The sequence below is a fragment of the Neoarius graeffei genome, chromosome 12, assembly GCF_027579695.1.
Source record: "Neoarius graeffei isolate fNeoGra1 chromosome 12, fNeoGra1.pri, whole genome shotgun sequence".
NCBI classification, from domain to species: Eukaryota; Metazoa; Chordata; class Actinopteri; order Siluriformes; family Ariidae; genus Neoarius; species Neoarius graeffei.
Window position 1 is genome coordinate 50412162 of NC_083580.1, and position 24762 is coordinate 50436923.

The 24762-nt window shown below is 40.4% G+C and overlaps 2 protein-coding genes across 2 annotated transcripts in view; one reads left to right on the plus strand and one right to left on the minus strand.

Annotated features, from left to right (window-relative positions):
• rpl17 (ribosomal protein L17) overlaps window positions 1–24762 on the minus strand; it is a 234897-nt gene that overhangs the window by 91466 nt on the left and 118669 nt on the right. The gene's annotated exons all lie outside the window — the stretch shown is intronic.
• Window positions 21–4405, plus strand: nefma (neurofilament medium chain a). The gene is made up of 4 exons (XM_060935073.1): window positions 21–1022; window positions 1983–2107; window positions 2953–3974; window positions 4044–4405. The coding sequence occupies exons 1-4, from the start codon at window positions 21–23 to the stop codon at window positions 4403–4405; spliced, it is 2511 nt and encodes an 836-aa protein (XP_060791056.1).

Consider the following 24762-nt stretch of genomic DNA (forward strand, 5'->3'; position numbering starts at 1 on the left):
GTCTCCACTGCACCTGCCGGATGAGCTATTCGTTAGACATTCTCGGAAGTCCCTTCCGGAGAGTGATGGACACTAGGACGAGCTACAGCCGCAGCAGCGGGGGCTCGGGTTCCAGCGGCTTCCGCTCGCAGACATGGTCCCGGGCCAGTCCGATCTCATCCGTAGCCTACAAGAGGACGATGAACGCAGAGCCCATGGACCTGAGCATGGACCTGAGCACGCCGTCTTTGGTGATCAATGAGAAAGAGCAGCTGCAGGGTCTGAACGACCGCTTCGCAGTGTACATCGATAAGGTGCACTTCCTGGAGGAGCAGAACAAGCAGATCGAGGCAGAGATCAACGCTCTGCGGCGGAAGCAGGTTTCCCGTACGCAGCTCGGAGAGGAGCACGAACGGGAACTGCAGGAGCTCCGTGGCGCCATCGAGCAGCTGCACAGCGACAAGGCGCGCCTGCATGTCGATGCCGAGCGCCTGCAGGACGACATCCAAAGACTGCGCGAGCGTCTGGAAGATGAAGCCCGTGTGCGCACCGACACCGAAGCCATGACGCGCGCTCTGAAGAAGGATGCCGGAGACGCCACCCTGGCCAGAGCAGAACTCGAGAAGAAGATCCAGGCCCTCCAGGAGGAGATCGTGTTCGTCCGTAATGACCATGAAGAAGAGGTCGGCGAGCTGCTCGGACAGCTCCAGGCGTCACACGTCGTTACAGCCGAGAAGAGGGAGTGGCAGAAGGCGGACATCACCGACGCTCTGCGAGAGATTCGAGCCCAACTCGAGGGGCACTCCAACCGCAACCTGCAGCAGGTCGAAGACTGGTTCATGTGCCGCTACGCCAAACTGACGGAGGCCGCGGAGCAGAACAAGGACGCCATCAAGTCCGCCAAGGACGAGATCGCAGACTACAGGCGCCAGCTGCAGGCGAAAACAGTGGAGCTCGAAGCAGCCCGCGGGACCAAAGAGTCACTGGAGAGGCAACTGAGCGACATCGAGGACCGACACAACTCCGACCTCGCCAGCCTTCAGGTAAACACCACACACTTAGAATTAGAGCTCTAAACAACGACCTGTTTATATGAGAAATGTTCACAGGAACTTTTCTTATTAATCTTTTTGCCATAAGACCACTTGAGATTTTTTTTAAATATTTGTTTATTTATTTATTTAAGATGCCCAAAAAGTCTTCCTTAAAACACTAATATTTATAAGCATAACTACTGAACGTTTTGGTAATGCGATTCGAGTTTTGACAAAGGCTCAACTCAGACCAAACAACTTCCAGTAACTCATTCTAATAATAATTCATCTATTTTTATTATTGCATGCGTTCCGCGTATTATAACCTACATTCATTTTATTCTTCTGCAGAGAAAAAAAAGTATGTGGCCTATTGCAGATTTGTCTGAAGGTTTTGTGCATAGCAGAGGTCATACTTTTTATTATTTGGTAAAGCCATTTCGGCTGAACATTAATGAAAGATGTATTCTGATGATCAGTGTGTGCACATTGCTTCAAAGTAATCAACTAAATGAAAAATGACAAAGCGTTGCGAATTTGGCTGCAGTCCAATAAGCGAGTCCACTGCAGTAGATGCTGTGTCATGGTAGAGAGAGAGAGAGAGAGAGAGAGACTCCTCTGCAGTCCTGGTTTAATCAGAATGCAGGTTTTCCTGGGGCCTGAACCCACCCCACCCACCCCCAGTGACCACTAATCATCAGGTTCCTTTAAAACAGCGCAGTCATTTCACAGCAGATGAAAGAAAGGCGTTGACTATCAGGTTGGGTTTGTTTTTTTCTGAAGGTAGAATATTGTATCTGCAGCACAAAGGTACTGCAGTGAGCAGGATTAATTCATGCATACATTAGAATAGAATCCAGATGGGAAATTACTTGTAGCTTCGTGACTAATAATGTGTTTACTTCTTATTTTTTTTAATGTATTTATGCACTAACCTGAGGCAACGCTGCTTGTGTTTGCATCTGCTAGGAAACCATCCACCAACTGGATAATGAGCTGAAGAGCACAAAATGGGAGATGGCAAGACATCTGCGTGAATACCAAGACCTGCTGAATGTCAAAATGGCCCTAGATATAGAGATTGCAGCATACAGGTAAAAGTCTAGTCAGAAGTCCCTGCTCCATTATTATTATTATTATTATTATTATTATTATTATTATTATTATTATTTCATTTTGAGTCCAAAATCTCAACTTTGTTTCCATCGAAATATACAGGATCAACCTAAGGACTTATAGCTCATTAATAAAATGGTTGCCAGCCACGAATGAAGTAACTATAAATCTAGGCAAATGCACATTATCTAATAAGGCAAAGACCCGCAAATGATTAACATGCCGGGTTGAACATTATGTTTTTAACGATACACAGAACAGACATACGAAACATCTCTTTATACCCATAGAAGGAATAAAATAAGAAAGAACAAAGAACAAATAGCCAAACCAGTTTTTCTTTTCAAATGTATCCAGTGGTCCAGTTATACTGCAGTGTGTCCTCTCGAACTGTGTAATATAAAAATAAATAAATTAATAATAATAATAATAATAATAATAATAATAATAATAATAATAATAAATTCCCCAAGAGATCTTGGAATGTTTGGGAGAAAAGCTGCTTACATTAAAACAAAACAAGAAGTTGTGTCAGTTGTGTTAGGAAAAGTATCCAGCACACACCAGTGAACTCCAAGTGGACGAGAAGGTTACCCACAATTCCAGCTTTCATAAGTGCTTGTTTTGAGGAAAAATTTGGAACTTGGACAGATCTTTGAAAATTTAACTGGGGTCCACTGGAATACAGAACAATAACATTTAATATTAATTGTAATAATGATAATGCTCTATGTCAAGTTTAATAATGTCTTCCTACTTTTGATGTTATTTTGCCACTTACGTTTATGCTAAATTTATCTCGGCCCCTGATATATTAATGTAGGAAACTACTTGAAGGAGAGGAGACCCACTTCAGCACATACCCTTACCGCCAAACTGTCACCAAAGGCCCCAAGGTCAAAGCAGAACCTCCCAAACTGAGGGTCCAGCACAAGTTTGTGGAAGAGATCATCGAGGAGACTCGAGTGGAAGACGAGAAATTGGAGATGGAAGAGGCATTGGCAGAGATGGCAGCAGAACTGTCTGAAAAGAAAGAAGATGAGGGAGAAGAAGGAGAGGAAGAAGCTGAAGAGGAGGCTGAGGAGAAAGAGGGAGAAGAAGAAGAGGTTGTCGCTTCTGCCCAAGCCAAAGTGAGTGCCAGCGCTCCTGCTGATGAGGCTGAGGAAGCTGAGACTAAAGAAGGTGATGAGGAAGAAGGTGATGAGGAAGGAAAGGCTGATGAAAAAGGTGAGGAAGAAAAGGAAGAAGAAAAGGGAGAAGATGCAGAGGAAGGTGAGGAAGGAGAAGGTGAGGAGGAAGCAGAAGTGGAGGAAACTGTGTTGAGCACCAAGGCACCTGAGTCAAAGGCCTCACCAGAGAAGGAAAAGGCTGAAAAAGAAGTAGGTGCTGGAGAAGAAGAGAGAGGAGCGGAAGGTGGTGATGAAAAAGAAGTAGAAACTGAGGAGAAAGAATCAGTGAAAAAGGATGAGGCTGAGAAAGAAGACAAAAAGGTAAAAGATGATAAGGAGACCAAGATTGAAAAGGCTGAGTCTCCTAAAGCTGAATCACCAAAGGAGACTCCAAAGAGTGAGTCTCCAAAGGCTTCATCACCAAAGAGTGAGAGCCCAAAAGCTTCTTCTCCAAAGAGTGAGAGCCCAAAAGCAGCTTCTCCAAAGAGTGAGAGCCCAAAAGCAACTTCTCCAAAGAGTGAGAGCCCAAAAGCTCCTTCTCCAAAGAGTGAGAGCCCAAAAGCTTCTCCTCCAAAGAGTGAGAGCCCAAAAGCTTCTTCTCCAAAAAGTGAGACTCCAAAGGCCCCAGAACCAGAGGAAGCCAAGAAAGAAACTCCAAAACCCGAATCTCCAAAAAGTGAGAGTCCCAAGAAGGAAACAGCCACAGATGAGCCTCAGAAGAAAGAAGAAGCAAAACCTGAAACAGACGCAAAACCCAGCAAGGAGGAAAAGTCTGAAGAGAAGAAGACAGACAAGAAAGAAGACACTGTTAAGGCAGATAAAGACAAAAAGGAGGAAGAGAAGAAAGAGCCAGAGAAGAAAGATGTGATCTCAAATGGAGTTGATGAAAGCCCTACCAAGGAAGACCCTAGTCAGAAGGTGGTCATCACCAAAACAGTAGAGACCATCACCACTGGTGAGGATGGAGCCAAGCACGTCACCAAGTCCGTCACAGTCACTGAAACAGTGAAAGCAGTAGATGAAACAGTAGAGGAGAAAATGGTAGCCACCAAGAAAATGGAGAAAGTCTCCAGCCACACCGTGAAGCAGATCACAGAAAACGAGTAGAGAAGCACTTAAACTGCGAAGAAAATTCAAAGAAGATGCTAGCACTCCAACTCAAGCTAACTTTACAAAGAAACCATAAAGCTAGATAATGATGTATCTAATTACATTAACCACACTGAAAATTTAACACAATTTAACAGAAACAAAAAAACAAATATGCATAGAGTGAAGCCATACGATGCGGCGAGCTAAAAATTTTAAATGCATGTTGAGTGACGGCTTTAAATCGGTTTTGCTGCAGATGCTGTGTAGGTATCAGGGCCTCGAACGTCTTCCTTTCTGTCTGCAATACCCAGGGGTGGGCATGGGGGTGGGCAGGTCACTTGGGGTGGGCGCGTCTGCATGCCAGCTCAGGGGGGAGTATGCTCCCCTACTCTTCGGGGTAGAAATACAATCCGTATGTATGAAAGCAAATCAGATTTGCACAGCTTAAGAATGTATGCTGAGAGAGTGGCAGAAATATATGTGATGCCGAATGCCGTTTGTCTTGAGGACTATTTGAGCGTGACAAAAATCTGCGTTCCAATGAAGTAGCCTTACTAATTAAAAAAAAAAGCGTGAGGACACACCGACTGAGCCAAACACAACAATCACAAAACACAGTTTGAACAAAGGATGACACACGCAAGTCCATGATCATATTCATACAGTAAATAAAGCAATTAAGAAACTCCCTAGCCTTAAACATGCTTTTTACTGTTGTCTATTATGTTTACGTAATGAGTGCAAATGACAATAAAGACCCAATGATGTGCACACACATTCTCGTATGCATAGCCTGGACTTGAAATATACTTCTTACACATTAATGAGGTGCTACGGTTTGCAATCCCATGTCTTTAGTCATTGTAATGCATTTCAGCATATGCTCAATAAACATCATACTGAAATGTGCTGAGCCTCAAGTGTTTTTGTTGTGTGCATGTGGTTTTTATCTCATTTCTTCTATTTCAGATCCACATGAATTCAGTCTAGAAGTAAGTCCGTTATATGCTATAAATAAAGTCTACTAGGAATTTCTCAAATGGTATAAAACAGACAGGAATGAGTTTAATAATGAGGTGTATCCTCTACATTTACATTCACATTTATTATATTTGTAGCTGCTTATTTCAGAAATGTTGCTATATTTAACGTATATGTGAGCCAGAATGCAATTCAAGCAGCAAGCCAATAGACCTGGGCCTGATCAGGAAAAAAAAGGTGGAAAATTTAAAAGGGCATGACTAAATATACAGGAAACTTGTCGCAAAGCAGTCAAATACAAGCATTACAGATCCTACAGAGCAGAGGGTGTGTATACATCAACAGAATGACTTCATGCTTGAAGTTCAATTGGTCAATCTAAAGGCAGCACTAAAGACTTGAACTGGTTGCAAGCAGCTACCATATCATTTCTGCCATATACAGTGTCTTGCAAAAGTATTCATCCCCCTTAGTGTTTGTCCTGTTTTGTTGCATTACAAGCTGGAATTAAAATGGATTTTCTGGGGGGTTAGCACCATCTGATTTACACAACACACCTACAACTTTAAAGGTGCAAATTGTTGTTTTATTGTGACACAAACAATAATTAAGATGAAAAAAAACAGAAATCTGGAGTGTGCATATGGAGTGTGACTTATGAAGTGAATTGATTGGACCAGCTCTTATAAGAGCTGGTCCAATCAATTCACTTCATAAGTCACATAATTAGTTGATTAAGATCCACCTGTGTGCAGTCAAAGTGTCACATGATCTGTCACATGATAGCTGTATAAATCAACCTGTTCTGGAAGGACCCTGACTCTGCAACACTACTAAGCAAGCAACATGAAAACCAAGGAGCCTCCAAACAGGTCAGAGACTAAGTTGTGGAGAAGTATAGATCAGGGTTGGGTTATAAAAATATCCCAAACTTTGAATATCCCAGGGAGCACCATTAAATCCATTATAGCAAAATGGAAAGAATATGTCACCACTACAAACCTGACAAGAGAAGGCCACCCACCAAAACTCACAGACCAGGCAAGGAGGGCATTAATCAGAGATGCAGCAAAGACACCAAAGATAACACTGAAAGAGCTGCAAAGATCCATGGTGGAGATGGTAGTATCTGTCCATAGGATAACTTTAAGCTGTACACTCCACAGAGTGGGGCTTTATGGAAGAGTGGCCAGAACACCCTGAGAACACCATTCCTACAGTGAATCATGGTGGTGGCAGCATCATGCTGTGGGGATGTTTTTCATCTGCAGGGACAGGAAAGCTGGTAAGGACTGAAGGAAAGATGGATGGCACTAAATACAGGGCAATTCTGGAGGAAAACCTGTTTGAGTCAGCCAGAGGTTTGAGACTGGGATGAAGGGTGACGTTCCAGCAGGATAATGACCCTAAACATACTGCTAAAGCTACACTGGAGTGGTTTAAAGGAAAACATTTAAATGTTTTAGAATTGCCTCATCAAAGCCCAGACCTCAATCCAACTGAGAATCTGTGGCATAACTTGAAGATTGCTGTACACCAACGCAACCCATCTAACTTGAAAGAGTTGGAGCAGTTTTGCCTTGAGGAATTGGCAAAAATCCCAGTAGCTAGATGTGCTAAGCTAATAGAGTCATACCCCAAGAGACTTGTAGCTGTAATTGCAGCAAAAGGTGGCTCTACAAAAGTATTGACTTTGGGGGGGGTGAATACCTATGCACACTCCAAATTTCTGTTTTTTTTTTCATCTTAATTATTGTCTGTGTCACAATAAAACAACAATTTTCATCTTTAAAGTTGTAGGTCTCATCTCATCTCATTATCTCTAGCCGCTTTATCCTTCTACAGGGTCGCAGGCAAGCTGGAGCCTATCCCAGCTGACTATGGGCGAAAGGCGGGGTACACCCTGGACAAGTCGCCAGGTCATCACAGGGCTGACACATAGACACAGACAACCATTCACACTCACATTCACACCTACGGTCAATTTAGAGTCACCAGTTAACCTAACCTGCATGTCTTTGGGGGAAACCGGAGCACCCGGAGGAAACCCACGCGGACACGGGGAGAACATGCAAACTCCACACAGAAAGGCCCTCGCCGGCCCCGGGGCTCGAACCCAGGACCTTCTTGCTGTGAGGCAACAGCGCTAACCACTACACCACCGTGCCGCCCTAAAGTTGTAGGTGTGTTGTGTAAATCAAATGGTGCTAACCCCCCAGAAATCCATTTTAATTCCAGCTTGTAATGTAACAAAACAGGACAAACACCAAGGGGGATGAATACTTTTGCAAGACACTGTAAATCATTCACTACATTGATTATGTAGCTTAAACACTCATGTCATAAGTCCTTCTCACACCATGCCCTGGTCTTCCCAGGCAGTCTCCTGTTCCAGTACTAACTAGGCCCTTAAGATGCAATGGGTGGCGCTGATCTCCGTTTCCGTAGTTCTCAGCCTCTCAGTTAGAGTTACAGTGGGGGTCTAGTCCTCTGGTAACCACAAGAGTTTGACTCCCCACTCACATCTGTTTTGTAGCATGCCTTGCCAGACAGCAGGAGGTACTATTTTTACTATGGTCTTTGGTATGACCTGACCATGAGTAGAACTCGTGATCTCCCAGTCAAGAGGCAAACACGCTAACCACAAGGCCAGCTCACAGTAGTTTAAACACTAAACTAGATCAATCATGTTTAGGTAGAATAACTAGGGCCAATCTATGCCAACATACACTCATGGGCCACTTTACTAGTTCCTAGTTCCTGTACACCTGCTCATTAATACAATTTTTTAATTAGCCAATCACGTGGCAGCAATGCAATGCATAAAGTCATGAGGATACAGATAAAGAGCTTCAGTTAATATTTTCATCAAACATTAGAATGCAGAAAATTTTGATCTCGGTAACTTTGAGTGTGGTATGGTTATTAGTGCCAGACAGGCTGGCCTGAGTATTTCAGAAATTGTTGATCTCATGGGATTTTCAAGCACAACAGTCTCGAGAGGTTACAGAAAATAGAGCAAAAAAAAAAACTCCCAGTGATCAAATAACTTCCAGTGAGAGAGTTTGGAGGAGAATGGCCTCTGGTTTGAGCTGACAGGAAGGCTATGGTATCTCAGGATGCAAAACATGTCGAACCTTTAGACGGATTGGCTACAATAGTAGAAGACCACATGTAGTTCCACTCCTGTTAGCCATCAGAGGCAACAGTGGGCACAGGCTCACCAAGACTGAATCACTAAAGATTGGTAGGGACAGAATTTGGCATCAATGGCATTATTCAGTAGACCCAACCTGCCTTACAGTGGATATAAAAAGTGTACACACCCCATTAAAATGATAGGTTTTTCTGATGTAAAAAAAATGAGACCACGATAAATAATTTCAAAACTTTTCCCACCTTTAATGTGACCTATAACCTGTACAATTCAATTGAAAAACAAACAAACCTATTAGAGGGGAAAACTTAAAAACAAAAAACATACAATAAGCTGGTTGCATAAGTGTGCACACCCTTAAACTAATACTTTGTTGAAGCACCTCTTGATTTAATTACAGCATTCAGTCTTTTTGGGTAGGAGTCTATCAGCCTGCCACATCTAGACTTGGCAATATTTACCCACTCTTCCTTGCAAAAGCGCTCCAGATCTGTCAGATTGCGAGGGCATCTCTTGTGCACAGATTTTTAACTGGATTTAGGTCTGGGCTCTGGCTGGGCCATTCCAAAACTTTTTTGGGGTCATTGTCATGCTGAAAGATGAAATTTATCTTCATCTTCAGCTTTCTAGCAGACACCTGAAGGTTTGGGGCCAAAATTGACTGGTATTTAGAACTGTTCATAATTCCCTCCACCTTGACTAAAGCCCCTGGTTCCAGCTGAAGAAAAACAACTCCAAAACATGATGCTGCCACCACCATGCTTCACCGTGGGTATGGTGTTCGTTTGGTGATGTGCAGTGTTGTTTTTGCGCCAAACATACCTTTTGGAATTGTGGCCAAAAACTTCAACCTTGGTTTTATCAGACCATAACATATTTTCCCACATGCTTTTGGGAGAGTTGATGCATTTATTTATTTATTTTTCAAAATTTAGCCGGGCCTGGATGGTTTTCTTTGACCCTACCTTATATTCCAGACATATGGAGAATACGGGAGATTGTTGTCACATGTAGTACACAACCAGTACTTGCCAGAAATTCCTGCAGCTCCTTCAGTGTTGCTGTAGGCCTCTTGGCAGCCTCCCTGACCAGTTTTCATCTTGTCTTTTCATCAATTTTGGAGGGACGTCTAGTTCTCAGTAATGTCATTGTTGTCCCATATTTTCTCCACTTCTTGATGACTGTCTTCACTGTGCTCCATGGTATATCTAATGTTGTGGAATTTTTTTTGTACCCTTGTCCTGACTGATACCTTTCAACAATGAGACCCCTTTGATGCTTTGTAAGCTCTCTGCGAACCCTGGCTTTTGCTGGAGGATTCAACTGAGTAAATGTCTGAACTTTATTTGGAGTTAATCAGAGTCATTTTAATTAATGACAGGTGTGAACCCAAAAAGACTGAATGCTGTAATTAAATCAAAAGGTGCTTCAACAAAGTATTAGTTTAAGGGTGTGCACACTTATGGAACCAGCTTATTGTACATTTTTGTTTTTCCCCCTAACAGATGTGTTTGTTTTTCAGTTGAATTGTACAGGTTATAGGTCACATTAAAGGTGGGAAAAGTTTTGAAATTATTTATCAGGGTCTCATTTTTTTTTTTACATCAGAAAAACCTATCTCATCTCAGGATTAAGCGGCTAGAGATAATGAGATGAGATGAGAAAAACCTATCATTTTAACGGGGTGTGTACACTTTTTATATACACTGTATAGCAGTAGTTCAGGCTGTTGCTGGAGGTGTAATGGTGTAGGGAATGATTTCTTAGCACACATTGTGCCCCATAATACCAATTCATTAAATGCCATTGCCTCTCTGGGTCTTGTTGCTGACTACAGTGGTATGCAAAAGTTTGGGCACCCCTGGTCAAAATTGCTGTTACTGTGAACAATTAACCCTAATCATACCGGCATATTTTGCAACCTATTCATACCGGGTGGGGTCGGTTATGACCCCAAGTTATTTTTAGCCAAATATCGTTACATTTTTTATTTGTAGACAACAAAAGCTTCATAAGAGATCAATATTCTTTATTAAACATCTTGTTAGAGATCCACAAATACTATTCTATACTATTCTATGTATATCTAGGACACCAATTTGATTCAACCAAACCTATTTTTTTCAAAAATCTGAAATTACTTTCTGACTCTGAGAATGAACAGCATTGTACTCAGTAGTCTTCCGGCAACCCTCTCTATTTGTCTCTTGGACAATCTGAATCACTATTGGCTGGGTGATAAAAAGCTGGAAAGACTGCAGTATATCAGTACATCTTCCTTCTGGTGTGATTCCAGGGGCCTGTCTCAAAATATCCTGGGCTCGCCTTCGTCCCTGCAGTGGCTGGGCCTTATCCCAAACAGTTCCATCTTTACCAATTATGTGGTCTTGGTCCACAGCAGGGTTGTTGGGCTGGGCTTGGCCTTGGGGAATTGCACCATTGTCCTGGCCTCGCCCACGCCCACGACCTCTGCCATGGCCTCTTCCCCTTCCTTGATTTATTTCAGCCTCTCTGTCATCAGGGCGTTGTTGATTTCCATGGTGTTCAACCTCTGGATCATTATCACTGGCACTCTCAGTGTCACCTCTGTCTGATGCTTCAGATATGTGGTCTGCTTCTTCCTCAGAGTCAGATTCATTTGGTTCACTCTCATCTGTGGTACTGTCCTGCTCTAAGAGTCTTTGAATCTCTTCTCTTCTCAAGTATCTCACTACTCTTGGTCTGCCTGCCATATTTCAATCTGAAAAGACAAAATTGGGTAAAATACACTGAATAAAAAACAAGTACTATATGACTAAATAGTGAAAAATGAGTGGGGTCGTTTACGACCCCAATGGTTTTTGGTCCGATAAAAAGCAGGCATCGAGGGCACAAAGAATCCAGATGCATATCCTGTAACCTGCAAAAAATGTGACAAATTCATGAAATTTCATGAAAAAATAACGCATATTAAATTTTTTATCCTAAAAAATAGACGTCCGGGGTCGGAAACGACCCCACCCGGTATGATTAGGGTTAAGCAAATTGAAGATGAAATGATTCTCCAAAAGGCATAAAGTTAAAGATGACTCATTCCCTTTATATTTTAAGCAAAAACAATTTTTTATTTTTATCTTTTACATTTTCAAAATGACAAAAAAAGGAAAAGGGCCCGAAGCAAATGTTTTGGCACCCTGCATGGTTAGTACCTAGTAACACCCCCTTTGGCAAGTATCACAGCTTGTAAACACTTTTTGTAGCCAGTTAATAATCTTTCAGTTCTTACCTGGGGGATTTTCACACATTCGTCCTTGCAAAAGGCTTCCAGTTCTACAAGTTTCTTGGGCTGTCTTCCATGCACTGCTCTTTTGAGATCTATCCACAGATTTTCAATGATGTTAAGGTCAGGGGACTGTGAGGGCCATGGCAAAACCTTCAGTTTGTGACTCTTGACGTATTCCATTGTAGATTTTGAGGTGTGTTTTGGATCATCGTCTTATTGTAGGACCCATCCTCTTTTTAACTTCAATTTTTTTTACAGATGGTGTGATGTTTGCTTCCAGAATTTGCTGGTATTTATTTGAATCCATGCTTCCCTCGACCAATGAAATGTGCCCTGTGCCACTGGCTGCAACACAACCCCAAAGCATAATCGATCCACACCCATGCTTCAGTGTTGGAGAGGTGTTCTTTTCCTGGAATTTGGCGTCCTTTTTTCTCCAAACATACCTTTGCACATTGTGGACAAAAAGTTCTATTTTGATTTCATCAGTCCACAGGACTTGTTTCCAAAATGCATCAGGTTTATTTAGATGTTCATTTGCAAACTTCAGACGCTGAATTTTGTGGCTAGGATGCAGGAACGGTTTTCGTCTGATGACTCTCCCATGAAGGTCATATTTGTTCAGGTGTCGCTGCATAGTAGAACAGTACACCACCACTCCAGGGTCTGCTAAATCTTTCTGAAGGTCTTTTGCAGTCATACAGGGGTTTTATTTGCCTTTCTAGCAATCCAACAAGCAGTTCTTTCAGAAAGTTTTCTTCATCTTCCAGACCTCACCTTGATCTCCACTGTTTCTGTTAACTGCCATTTCTTAATAACATTACAATCTGAGGAAACAGCTACCTGAAAACACTTTGCTACATTCTTGTAGCCTTCTCCTGCTTTGTGAGCATCAATTATTTTATTATTCAGAATGCTAGGGAGTTGCTTAGAGGAGCCCATGGCTGTTGATTTTAGGGACAAGTTTGAGGAGTCAGAGAATTTATACAGCTTTGAAATCTGCATCATCTGACCTTTCCTAATGAAGAATTTGAACAAGCCACAGCTCAATAAGCTAATTAAGGTCTGGAACCTTGGTAAAAGTTACCTAAGAACTGAAATGTATTGGGGTGCCCAAACTTTCGCATGGTGTTCCTTTTCTTTTTTCACTCTCCAATTGTACAAAACAAAAATAATACACAAATCTTGCAGAAAACACTGAAAAGAAATGTGTCGTCTTTACCTTTATGCCTTTTGGTGATCAGTTCATCTTCTGCTCACTTAACTATTCACAGTAACAGACATTTTCAGTAAGGGTGCCCAAACTTTTGCATGCCACTGTATGTGCACCTGACCACTGACAAATCTCATTTCATCTCATTATCTCTAGCTGCTTTATCCTGTTCTACAGGGTCGCAGGCAAGCTGGAGTCTATCCCAGCTGACTACGGGCGAAAGGCAGGGTACACCCTGGACAAGTCGCCAGGTCATCACAGGGCTGACACATAGACACAGACAACCATTCACACTCACATTCACACCTAAGGTCAATTTAGAGTCACCAGTTAACCTAACCTGCATGCCTTTAGACTGTGGGGGAAACTGGAGCACCTGGAGGAAACCCACGCGGACACGGGGAGAACATGCAAACTCCGAAAGGCCCTCGCCGGCCACGGGGCTTGAACCCAGAACCTTCTTGCTGTGAGGCGACAGCGCTTACCACTACACCACCGTGCCACCCCACTGACAAATCTCTCAGCAATTATTAAAAGCAAACATTTCAACACAGACCGTAAGTTCAAAGGGATGTTTTACTTTCCCTTTGAACCTTGTGAAAAATCCATGCGAGGTAGCGGACGGCTATCCAGTATTGGAACGGTGTTTCTAATGAAGTGGCCATTCAGTGCATTCTGTTCAAATTCATATCTCCCAGGACAATGTCTTACAAAGGTCACTTGGCAGTGAATACCACACCTATTTCTCTTTCTATTCCTAATCCTGACCCAATTTTACAGTAGTGCTTCAAAGTTTGTAAACCCTTTTAGAATTTTCTATATTTCTGCATAAATATGACCTAAAACATCATCAGATTTTCACACAAGTCCTAAAAGTAGATAAAGGGAACCCAGTTAAACAAACAAGACAAAAATATTATACTTGGTCATTTATTTATTGAGGAAAATGATCCAACATTACATATCTGTAAGTGGCAAAAGTATGTGAACCTTTGCTTTCAGTATCTGGTGTGACCCCCTTGTGCAGCAATAACTGCATCTAAACATTTCCGGTAACTGTTGATCAGTCCTGCACACCGGCTTGGAGGAATTTTAGCCCATTCCTCCATACAGAACAGCTTCAACTCTGGGATGTTGGTGGGTTTCCTCACATGAACTGCTCGCTTCAGGTCCTTCCACAACATTTCCATTGGATTAAGGTCAGGACTTTGACTTGGCCATTCCAAAACATTAACTTTATTCTTCTTTAACCATTCTTTGGTAGAACGACTTGTGTGCTTAGGGTCATTGTCTTGACACATGACCCACCTTCTCTTGAGATTCAGTTCATGGACAGATGTCCTGACATTTTCCTTTAGAATTTGCTGGTATAATTAAGAACTCATTGCTCCATCAATGATGGCAAGCTGTCCTGGCCCAGATGCAGCAAAACAGGCCCAAACCATGATACTACCACCACCATGTTTCACAGATGGGATAAGGTTCTTATGCTGGAATGCACTGTTTTCCTTTCTCCAAACATAACATTTCTCATTTAAACCAAAAAGTTCTATTTTGGTCTCATCCGTCCACAAAACATTTTCCCAATAGCCTTCTGGCTTGTCCATGTGATCTTTAGCAAACTTCAGATGAGCAGCAATGTTCTTTTTGGAGAGCAGTGGTTTTCTCCTTGCAACCCTGCCATGCATACCATTGTTGTTCAGTGTTCTCCTGATGGTGGACTCATGAACATTAACATTAGCCAATGTGAGAGAGGCCTTCAGTTGCTTAGAAGTTACCCTGGAGTCCTTTGTGACCTCGCCGACTATTACACGCCTTGCTCTTGGAGTGATCTTTGTTGGTCGACCACTCCTGGGGAGGGTAACAATGGTCTTGAATTTCCGCCATTTGTACACAATCTGTCTGACTGTGGATTGGTGGAGTCCAAACTCTTTAGAGATGGTTTTATAACCTTTTCCAGCCTGATGAGCATCAACAACGCTTTTTCTGAGGTCCTCAGAAATCTCCTTTGCTCGTGCCATGATACACTTCCACAAACATGTGTTGTGAAGATCAGACTTTGATAGATCCCTGTTCTTTAAATAAAACAGGGTGCCCACTCACACCTGATTGTCATCCCATTGATTGAAAACACCTGACTCTAATTTCATCTTCAAATTAACTGCTAATCCTAGAGGTTCACATACTTTTGTCACTCACAGATATGTAATATTGGATCATTTTCCTCAATAAATAAATGACCAAGTATAATATTTTTGTCTCATTTGTTTAACTGGGTTCTCTTTATCTACTTTTAGGACTTGTATGAAAATCTGATGATGTTTTAGGTGGTATTTATGCAGAAATATAGAAAATTCTAAAGGGTTCACAAACTTTCAAGCACCACTGTATTTGACAGTGGTAGTCAACTTTATTGGACTTTTTTACACAGGATTTGAGAAGGTCAGATTTTTAGTTTTGGTATTAAGCTGAGTTTGTCAGAGAATATTTTTACAAAACCCTTTTCTTGCACTACTAATGAGGAACCACTCTTTGAAAAGTCTTGTTTCCCCTGAGACTTTATGGGCTACTTTGCAATTTTTGCATGCTTACATTTATCACTAAAGTACACTGCAGCATAATGCATAAACTATTTTCTATTTTTCTCCCCCATTTTGAATTGCACTTGCGCTCAAGAAAATATATACTGTTCAAAAGCATGGACTCAATGTTCACAATAATGTCAACTCTATTTTGTTAGATTATCCATACAGTTGGATCCAAAAGTTTAGGCAGTCCTGGTCAAATTACATATTTTGTTGATTTTTGTAGTGAAAAGTGAAAAGAAGTAAACTGCTGAAGCAAACTATTTTTAAAACTAACATTTTCCAAAAATGTTGATACATTGAGTAATTAAGTTACTTTACCAATAGAATATATAAAATACTAGAGCAGCGGCTACAATTATCGACACCTTAATGATCTTTTGGCCATTGCAAAACTTGAAAAGACTTTCAATACGTAACTTGTGCCTGAATAATTGCTCAAACTTCCACTGAAAAAAATAAGTTGCTCAAACTTCCACTGAAAAAAATGAGTTGATTCCCGATTACTTAGCGTATCAGGATAATCAGTGTATCATGTGACACCGCTCCACAATTATCGACACCTTTGTCCACAATTATTGACACCATTCCACAATTAACGACACTCAGATGATTATTTATTTTTAAAAATAGTAATAATAATCAGTATGTGGTATTAATTTAACAAAACATAGTTTGTATTTAAAATTTGTTTTACATAGACTTTTACTTAGTACAAAATATCTTTTATATAAATATATTGATGTTTGTGCTTACGTAAATGAGGATGTAATTTTAATGTTTGCAAACAAATTAACTGAAAATGTTTAACCTGTGTCAGAAAATCCTTTTGTTCCACTTTCTACCCACTTTCTAAATATTTTTGTGCGGGTTTTTCTCAACTTGCTGATCGTGCTAAAAAAAAATTCCATCTCAGGTAACGAGCTGTGTCATCAGATGACAAGATCAAAGGGCAAAGGGGGGGGTCCTCCGGTTGATTAATTAACCAATAATAACTGTTGTAACTGAAACTCACCTTTGTAAAATTGTTTTTTATTGGTAAATCTGAAAAGGTGTCGATAATTATGGACTATCGATAATTGTAGCCGCTGCTCTAATTGTGGCATGTGAAAAGGTTTGGACACCCTGCTAAGTCAGTGCTTTGTAACACCTGCTTTGGCAAATACCACAGCTTGCATTTTTTTTTTTTTTGCCAGTTAGAAGTCTATCTATTCTCCCGAACAGAATGTTACTGGTTTACATGGGCATTTTGCATGCATATGTTTAAGATCTACTTCCATCTTTTCAATTATGCTCCAAAAACACATTACTAAAGCTTAAATTTTTAGTAGTTAATGGTGGAATTTGGGTTTGTTTGGGGTTTTTTTTCTTTATCATTACCCTGTTGTAGAAGCCAATCTCTTGTCAGCTTTAGTTTCTTGACTCACTGTGTCATATTTGCTTCCAAATATCTAATGCTGATATTTACGAGAATTCATTCTTCCTTCCACCATGTTCCTTTCTTCAAAAGTACCTTTGATGATTGAGGCTAAGGACTTCCACTTTTTTTTACTTCCACAACACTTATTAAAGGAGAACTGAAGGAAAAAATTTTATTATCAAAATTCTATTTATCTCATTTTATTAAATATAGGAATGCATTTTTTGACAGCTATTTTGTCACTGCTATAGCAAGTTATGAGTGTTTGAAATATGCTATGTAATATATCAGTCCATATGTCAAAGCAATGGCCATAAACGAGACTCATTGAGACCTGTGCGAGACATCGTAGGATGGAAGTAAAACGTACAGCAGAAATCAAAGTGACCAATATCTGTCAACGTTGTCAAAAGACGCGTGCGCCCTCTTTCGAATGCTGACGTAATCAAGCCGGAAGTTTTGTTTGTTTTGATAGCGATCAGGAAAGTTTGAAAAAAGTAGGCAGTAATCGTCATTTAAACTCGTTTTTGTGCAATATTTCGTTTGGAAAACAGTTTTCAAAATGGTGGCACTGACACCTGGCTGACACTTCACGTTTCAAAGTCTCGCACAAGTCTCGTGAAGATCATGCGGATAAGCGACACCTGCCGTGGACCAAACGAACTAAATTCAACATGGCTAAAAACTGAATAGGCCAATAAATATAATATTTAATTGCAATTGCCAATACGAGTCATGATATAAGGTTACTAAAACTGAAAACGTAGCTGAATAACACGTTAATTAAGATGTAAAGCAAGTTTAAAAATGACTTAAGTTCTCCTTTAAAAAGGTTTATCTAGATATTGTTTTGCACACATCAGACATTCAGTCTTGTTGCAAGTTCTGATGATTCTTCTAAAAAGACTGTGTGTAAGCTATACTGTCCATTAGAATGGTGTTGAGTAGATCTTCCTGCAGGTGATTTGATGTTTTTGATAGCCTTTCTCTGCTTTATAGACATCAGTTACCTTCATTAGGGGATCCCCAGTCAGCTGTTTAGAAGAACCCATTGTTGCTCAGGCTACATCCACACGACAACAGCAACGAGATTTTATTTAAAAAAATATCACGTCCACATGGGCAACGGATCAGTAAAATATCAGGTACATACGGCAACGCAACGCTTGCTGAAAACGATGCAATACACATGCCACACCTCTATGTGCGCTGTAAGATGGTCCCATCAGAGACACCAGAACAATAGAAGAAGTAGGACGCATGCGCATAAACCCCTTCTTCTACCCGGCATGAAGCACTCTCAGGAACAAACACACAACAACAAGAAGAAGATGGCTGCGACTACGTGAGGAAATCGTGCCTTCTGTGTGTACAAATTAGTTTTATTAGTGTGCATAGTTTTATATAACTTAATTTTCTTATTGTGTGTGACCATTTTGAAAAGCATTTTTATATAATTTATATAACTTTTTATATTGTGTGTGAACATTTTGAAAAGCAGTCTTATCCAATAAAAAAAGAAATTCAAGAAATGGTTCAGTTACTTGTTTATTTAAAAGAAAAGCTGTATACAAAAGTGAATGCAATGCAGTGGTTCATACAAAACAGCGAGAGTGCTGCTTGTTCTAGTCATGTGGTTGTGACGTCATCGTTAACAAATCCGTTCTACTCATCCAGACAACTTCGCAACGGCGCCGTTGCCAGATTTTTCCACTCTGGAACCCGTTCTCAAAAAATATCGTTTTGGGGCACCTAAAACGCCGGTGCCGTGTGGACGCCAGGCCGAAACAATAAACAATTTTATCAGATTCACCTGAATCCGTTGCTGTGTGGACAGCCTCTCAGTGTACATGATTTGGTTGCTGGCACATGGTTTGAAGAGCTTGAGAATGTATTAGGCTTTGAAATTGTTATTCCTAATGGCAGTCAGAGGGTAAATGGCCTCCAAATGAGTCTTAAAAAGTTCATTAAGTTCTAAGACTTTACAAGTGAAAGGGTGTGCAGGAGCGGAACCCAATGTGGTCTTTTTCTGTTGCATGCTGAGATGCTTTTCTGCTTACTACAGTTGTAAAGATTGCTATGGGTTGCTACATCCTTCCTGGCAGCTTGAACCAATCTGGCCATTTTTCTCTGACCTCTCTGATCAATAAGATGTTTCCACCCACAGAACTGTCACTCACTTAATGGGTTTTTTTTTCCACACCATTCTGTGTAAACTCTAGAGACTGTTGTGTGTGAAAACCCCAGGAGGTCATCACTTTCTGAAATACTCAAAGCAGTTGAGTATAAAGTAATTATAACATTGGAGAAAAATATTATTTTAAAAAAATTCTTTGCTGCAAAGGTTGTGTTCTTTTTTTTTTTTCATTTCAAAAATCAATAAAACATGTAAGTATGCCAGGGACTAGAGTTCAAAATTGTCCAAAAATGATGCTAAACTTTTATTAAGGTCATTTGTAAGAAGCTGGAAACGATATAAGAAGGAATAGTGTGTGTGTGTGTGTGTGTGTGTGTGTGTGTGTGTGTGTGTGTGTGTGTGTGTGTGTGTGTGTGTGTGGTGTAATTGATTTCTGAACGAGTGGGAACACTGTACAACCTCGAAAATTACATTCTTATAAAGCTGAAATCTACAAGGCCTCGTATTTGGAAAGACATGATCAGCAAGCTGGAGATTCTGTTGAGCAAATTACTTTCCTACAAATAACTGGGGTGTGTTGTTTATGTTTTATGTATTGCTTTTCACCATATGCAAAAACCTAGATTACTTTTCAGTGCCTGGTTAACATGGTTTGGCTCTAAACTGCATAATTATGTAATGATATGTATAATTTGTATTGAGTAAAATATGACTGAAACAACTTAATGAAAGAGACCAAGCAGATTTTACAGTATATTATAATCTGTGACAATATATTTCCCTCCAGTGCTCTGTAATATAAACATGGACAAAAGTTTGTACATTGATATGCAATATGGAATTTTCCAAAATAATGAATCTGAATTATTTTTTACCAGCATGTTTTAAGTTACCCAGCAACACTACACAAACATATACTCCGTGAAATGAGGAAAAGATTCAATATTCAAGATTCCTTTATTGTCACTGCACCGTACAGTGAAACTGAAGCAAGCAATCCAGTCAGTGTATTCATAAAAACACTTATTATTAAGGAAAAAAAGAAAAAGAAAAAAGATAGATCTGTACAAGATAAACATTCAAGCAAAAAGATAAACAAATCTGTACAAGATAGATAAATAGATAAGTCAATAAAAAAGATAAATATATCTATACAAGAACTGCTTAAAAATGTAATTTTATGTATCTAGGGTGTGACCTATGACACAGCGTGACGATCAGTCAGCAGGTTGTTGCGCAGAGATAAGTGAATTTATTTTTTTCGTGGTGCGGTTTTCATCAAATCCTGCACTCTGATTGGCTGGCAAGCGGTTCCGTGTCCTACGGTACGGACCCCAGTTACGGACCCCGGTTATGGACCTCTGGCGACTTGCTCATTCACAACAACAACAAACATAGTAGAAATTTTTGTCAACATTTATCTTTTTTATAATATTTTTATCAAAAATCTTATAAATTTTTGCCAGCATTTCTCAGCATAATAGCATTAATTTTACAGCATGGATAGTGATAACGACAGTGTTCACAGCAAAAGCGAGTTTTACTACCCTGAGGAAGAAGAAATAAAATAAAACATTTCAGGAGAAAGCTAAAAACCTCTAACTTGCTAACGCCGAGCAAAAACATGGCTGAATCCTGAATGACTCAATTTTGTATAAATAGGGGACTACATAGGCGGCAAAATGTAGTTTTTTTTCCTGCCATGGAAGTGGACTTGTATACCGAGGAGGAAGCAATTTGCATTACAGCCGTGAATGAGGATTCAAAATGGTGGCTCGCCTCGCCTCAGTTTTCCCTTTCGGGCGCTCTCGTTTTGTGTTAGAATTTGGTAAAGAAAAAAATAAATATATTTTTTACCAGCTTAAAGAGGCATTCCACCATTGGATGTACTCTTTGGCATAAAATACAATATACTTTTATGACAACATGACTAGACAGAGAAATCTTTTAGCTTCAAAATGATATATCAAACATAATTTTTTGACAACGACAAGTATATTAATTTTGCGACCAAAGTCACCTACCCTTTTAATTTCCGCGCGGTAGTGAAACGTGATGTCATCGGCAGGTGCCCCTTCTTGTGTACCACGTGACGTATCCTGCCTCTCGGATTTGTCCTACCAAGCCTACTGCGCATGCGCGAAATCGCCTACTGCGCATGCACAAAATCCAGGAGGGTAGGAAAATTCAACAGTAGTAGTGATGGGAATTTCGGCTCTTTTTCGGGAGCCGGCTCTTTTGGCTCTTCTTACTATAAGGAGCCGGCTCTTTCGGCTCCCAAACGGCTCCTGAGATTTTATTTTTGATTTAATTGCTGCAATTAACTAGTTAATTCTGATTCTATTTCTCCTCTCAGTTATAATCTCTCCTGCTTTTGAAAAGATCCTCTCTTAGGGGACAGATGCTGCCACTATACACATCCTCCGTGCCATCACATGTGTAAGCCATGGATAGAGTGCAGCCTTGGTCTCCCACCAGCTTAGTGGGTCTGCGTTTCGCTGTAACAGGGGCTCCTTTGAATGGTAATAGACAACACAAAGACGCAATCGGACAGCAACTTTTTTTGTGAAAGTCTCTCTCTCTCCCTCTCTCTCTCTCTGAGGCACCTAAGGACAAAAAACTAATTCGGCTCCCCAACTCGGCTCCCACCGAAGAGCCGGCTCCCATCGTTCACTTCAAAGAGCTGGCTCTTTGAACTGCATCATTCGCGACCGACACATCACTAAACAGTAGTTTTGTCCTACCGATCAGCTGGGCTGATAGAAAATCGGTGAGTATTTCACGCATTTGCCGATTTTTATGTTTTGTGCATATTGGTCGAGTCTTTGGCCGAGTCAAATAATTTGTAATGACTTGTTGTGAATAATAAAACGGTCTGCATGAGAACTTGCTAATTGTAATGGCGTTATGTGTTCTGCGCATGCGCAGTAGGCTTGGTAGGACAAATCCAAGAGGTGGGATAACTTTACAGAACACCGACACATGGTACACAAGAAGGGGCACCTGCCGATGACATCACGTTTCACTACCGCGCGGAAATTAAAAGGGTAGGTGACTTTGGTCGCAAAATTAATATACTTGTCGTTGTCAAAAAATTATGTTTGATATATCATTTTGAAGCTAAAAGATTTCTCTGTCTAGTCATGTTGTCATAAAAGTATATTGTATTTTATGCCAAAGAGTACATCCAATGGTGGAATGCCTCTTTAAGGTCGGTCTGTATGGTGAAATACCGTGACCTCGGCCTTGAATACTGACCTCGGCCCAGAGGGCCTCGCTCAGTACTTTCAAGACCTCAGTCACGGTATTTCACGATACAGACCTCTCAGCTGGTAAATAACATATATGTATTGCACAATTAGGCGTGATAATTGCACATTTGCCCATATTGACAGAGTGCAGGGAATGGATACAATTTTAATAAACACAAACAATGCACTAAAATAAATAAATACATATATGTGTATTAGTGGGTGCTGTTTTTTTGTAAAAAATATTAAAAATAACTAGACACGTGATGACACACACAATTCCAAATGTGTGTGTGTGTGTGTGTGTGTGTGTGTGTGTGTGTGTGTGTGTGTGTGTGTATACATAAAAAAAAAAGAAAAGAAACTACACAAAACAAGAAATGAGTTTTCGACTTACAGTACCAGTCAAAAGTTTGGACACCTAGTCATTCATAGGTTTTTCTGTATTTTATCTATTTTCTACATTGTAGAATAATACTCAAGAAACCAAAAGTATGAAATAATATATGGAACATGTATGAAATTATATGATAAACAAAAAAGTGTTAAAAAAAATGTTTTATATTGGGGTGGCACAGTGGTGTAGTGGTTAGCGCCGTCGCCTCACAGCAAGAAGGTCCGGGTTCGAGCCCCGTGGCCGGCGAGGGCCTTTCTGTGTGGAGTTTGCATGTTCTCCCCGTGTCCACGTGGGTTTCCTCCGGGTGCTCCGGTTTCCCCCACAGTCCAAAGACATGCAGGTTAGGTTAACTGGTGACTCTAAATTGACCGTAGGTGTGAATGTGAGTGTGAATGGTTGTCTGTGTCTATGTGTCAGCCCTGTGATGACCTGGCGACTTGTTCAGGGTGTACCCTGCCTTTCGCCTGTAGTCAGCTGGGATAGACTCCAGCTTGCCTGCGACCCTGTAGAACAGGATAAAGCGGCTAGAGATAATGAGATTAGATGTTTCATATTTTAGATTCTTCAAAATACCCAGCATTTACCTTGATGACACTTTGGACACTATTGGCATTATCTTAACCAGCTTCATGAGGTATTTAACTGGAATGCTTTTCAATTAATAGGTGCCTCGTCAAAAGTTAATTAGTGCACTTCCCTGCCTTCTTAATGCATCTGACACCATTGAAAAGTTAAATAGTAAATAATAAAAATACAGTAATAGCCCCATTCGGCAACTGTAGTAATCCATATTATGTCAAGAACCGCTCAACTAAGTAAAGAGAAATTACATCCATCATTACTTTAAAACATGAAGTGACTTTTAATTAATAAAAATAAAGATGAAACATAGAATTAGAACGTGTCCAAACTTTTGACTATTACTGTACAGCGCCCTCCATGATTATTGGCACCCCTTGTAAAGATTACTAAAAAGGGTTAGAAAAAATTCACCCTTTGGTGAAGTCGCTTCATCTCACACTGAAAAAATGAGAAAAATCCAAGCTTTAATTAAAATAAATTTATTCAGATAAAAACAAATCCCTCATCAAGAAATTATTATTTTTAACAAAATCACATGTGCCAATATTATCAGCGCCCCTGCATTTAATACTTTGTACAACCTCCCTTTGGCAGTAAAACAGCACCAAGTCTTCTATAACATTTTATAAGGTTGGAGATACAGAGCAGGGCATCTGAGACCATTCCTCTTTACACAATCTCGGATCATTGTCCTGCTGGAAGAGCCAGTGGTGACCCAGTTTTTGTTTCCTGACAGAGGCAGCCAGATTTTGATTTAAAATGTCCATGGAGTCCATGATGTCATGTACCCTAACAAGGTTTTCAAGGTCTTTGGAGGAAAAACAGGCCCAAAACATCACAGAGCATCCACCATATTTTACAGTCGGGATCAGGTTCTTTTCATTATAGCCATCCTTATTTTTACACCAAATCCATCTTGAGTGTTTATTGCCAAAGCGCTCTATTTTTGTTACATCAGACCATAGGACACAGTTCCAGTTAAAGTTGTAGTAGCATTTTGCACACTTCAGGCACTTATGTTTGTGTTTAACTGACAGAAAAGGCTTTTTTTTCTGGCATACCTTCCAAATAATCATTTGGCATGGAGGTGGAGTCTGATGGTGGTTTTGGAGATTTGGAAACCCCAAAGATTAAACTTTTTCTTGTAATTCACCAACAGTCATCCTCAGGGATTTTTTTCCCTCTCTTACCAAACCATTCTAGTTGGATGTCCACTTTGTTATTATTGCCCTAACAGTAGAAATTGACATTTTCAGGTGAGTAGCGATTTTTTTTAAATAACCATTTCCTGAGTTATGAAGGTCAATACACTTCTCCCTCATTTGGTTTGTGTGTTCTCTTATCTTGTCTCATGTTGATGCATGACTAAGGGAATTTAGCTTCTGTG

What these genes read in the sequence shown, in the direction of transcription:
- nefma (XM_060935073.1), top strand. Translation starts at nt 21, where the DNA reads ATGAGCTATTCGTTAGACATTCTCGGAAGTCCCTTCCGGAGAGTGATG. An exon ending in CCGACCTCGCCAGCCTTCAG is followed by an intron (nt 1,023 to 1,982) that starts GTAAACACCACA and finishes TGCATCTGCTAG; the next exon opens with GAAACCATCCACCAACTGGA. An exon ending in ATAGAGATTGCAGCATACAG is followed by an intron (nt 2,108 to 2,952) that starts GTAAAAGTCTAG and finishes ATATTAATGTAG; the next exon opens with GAAACTACTTGAAGGAGAGG.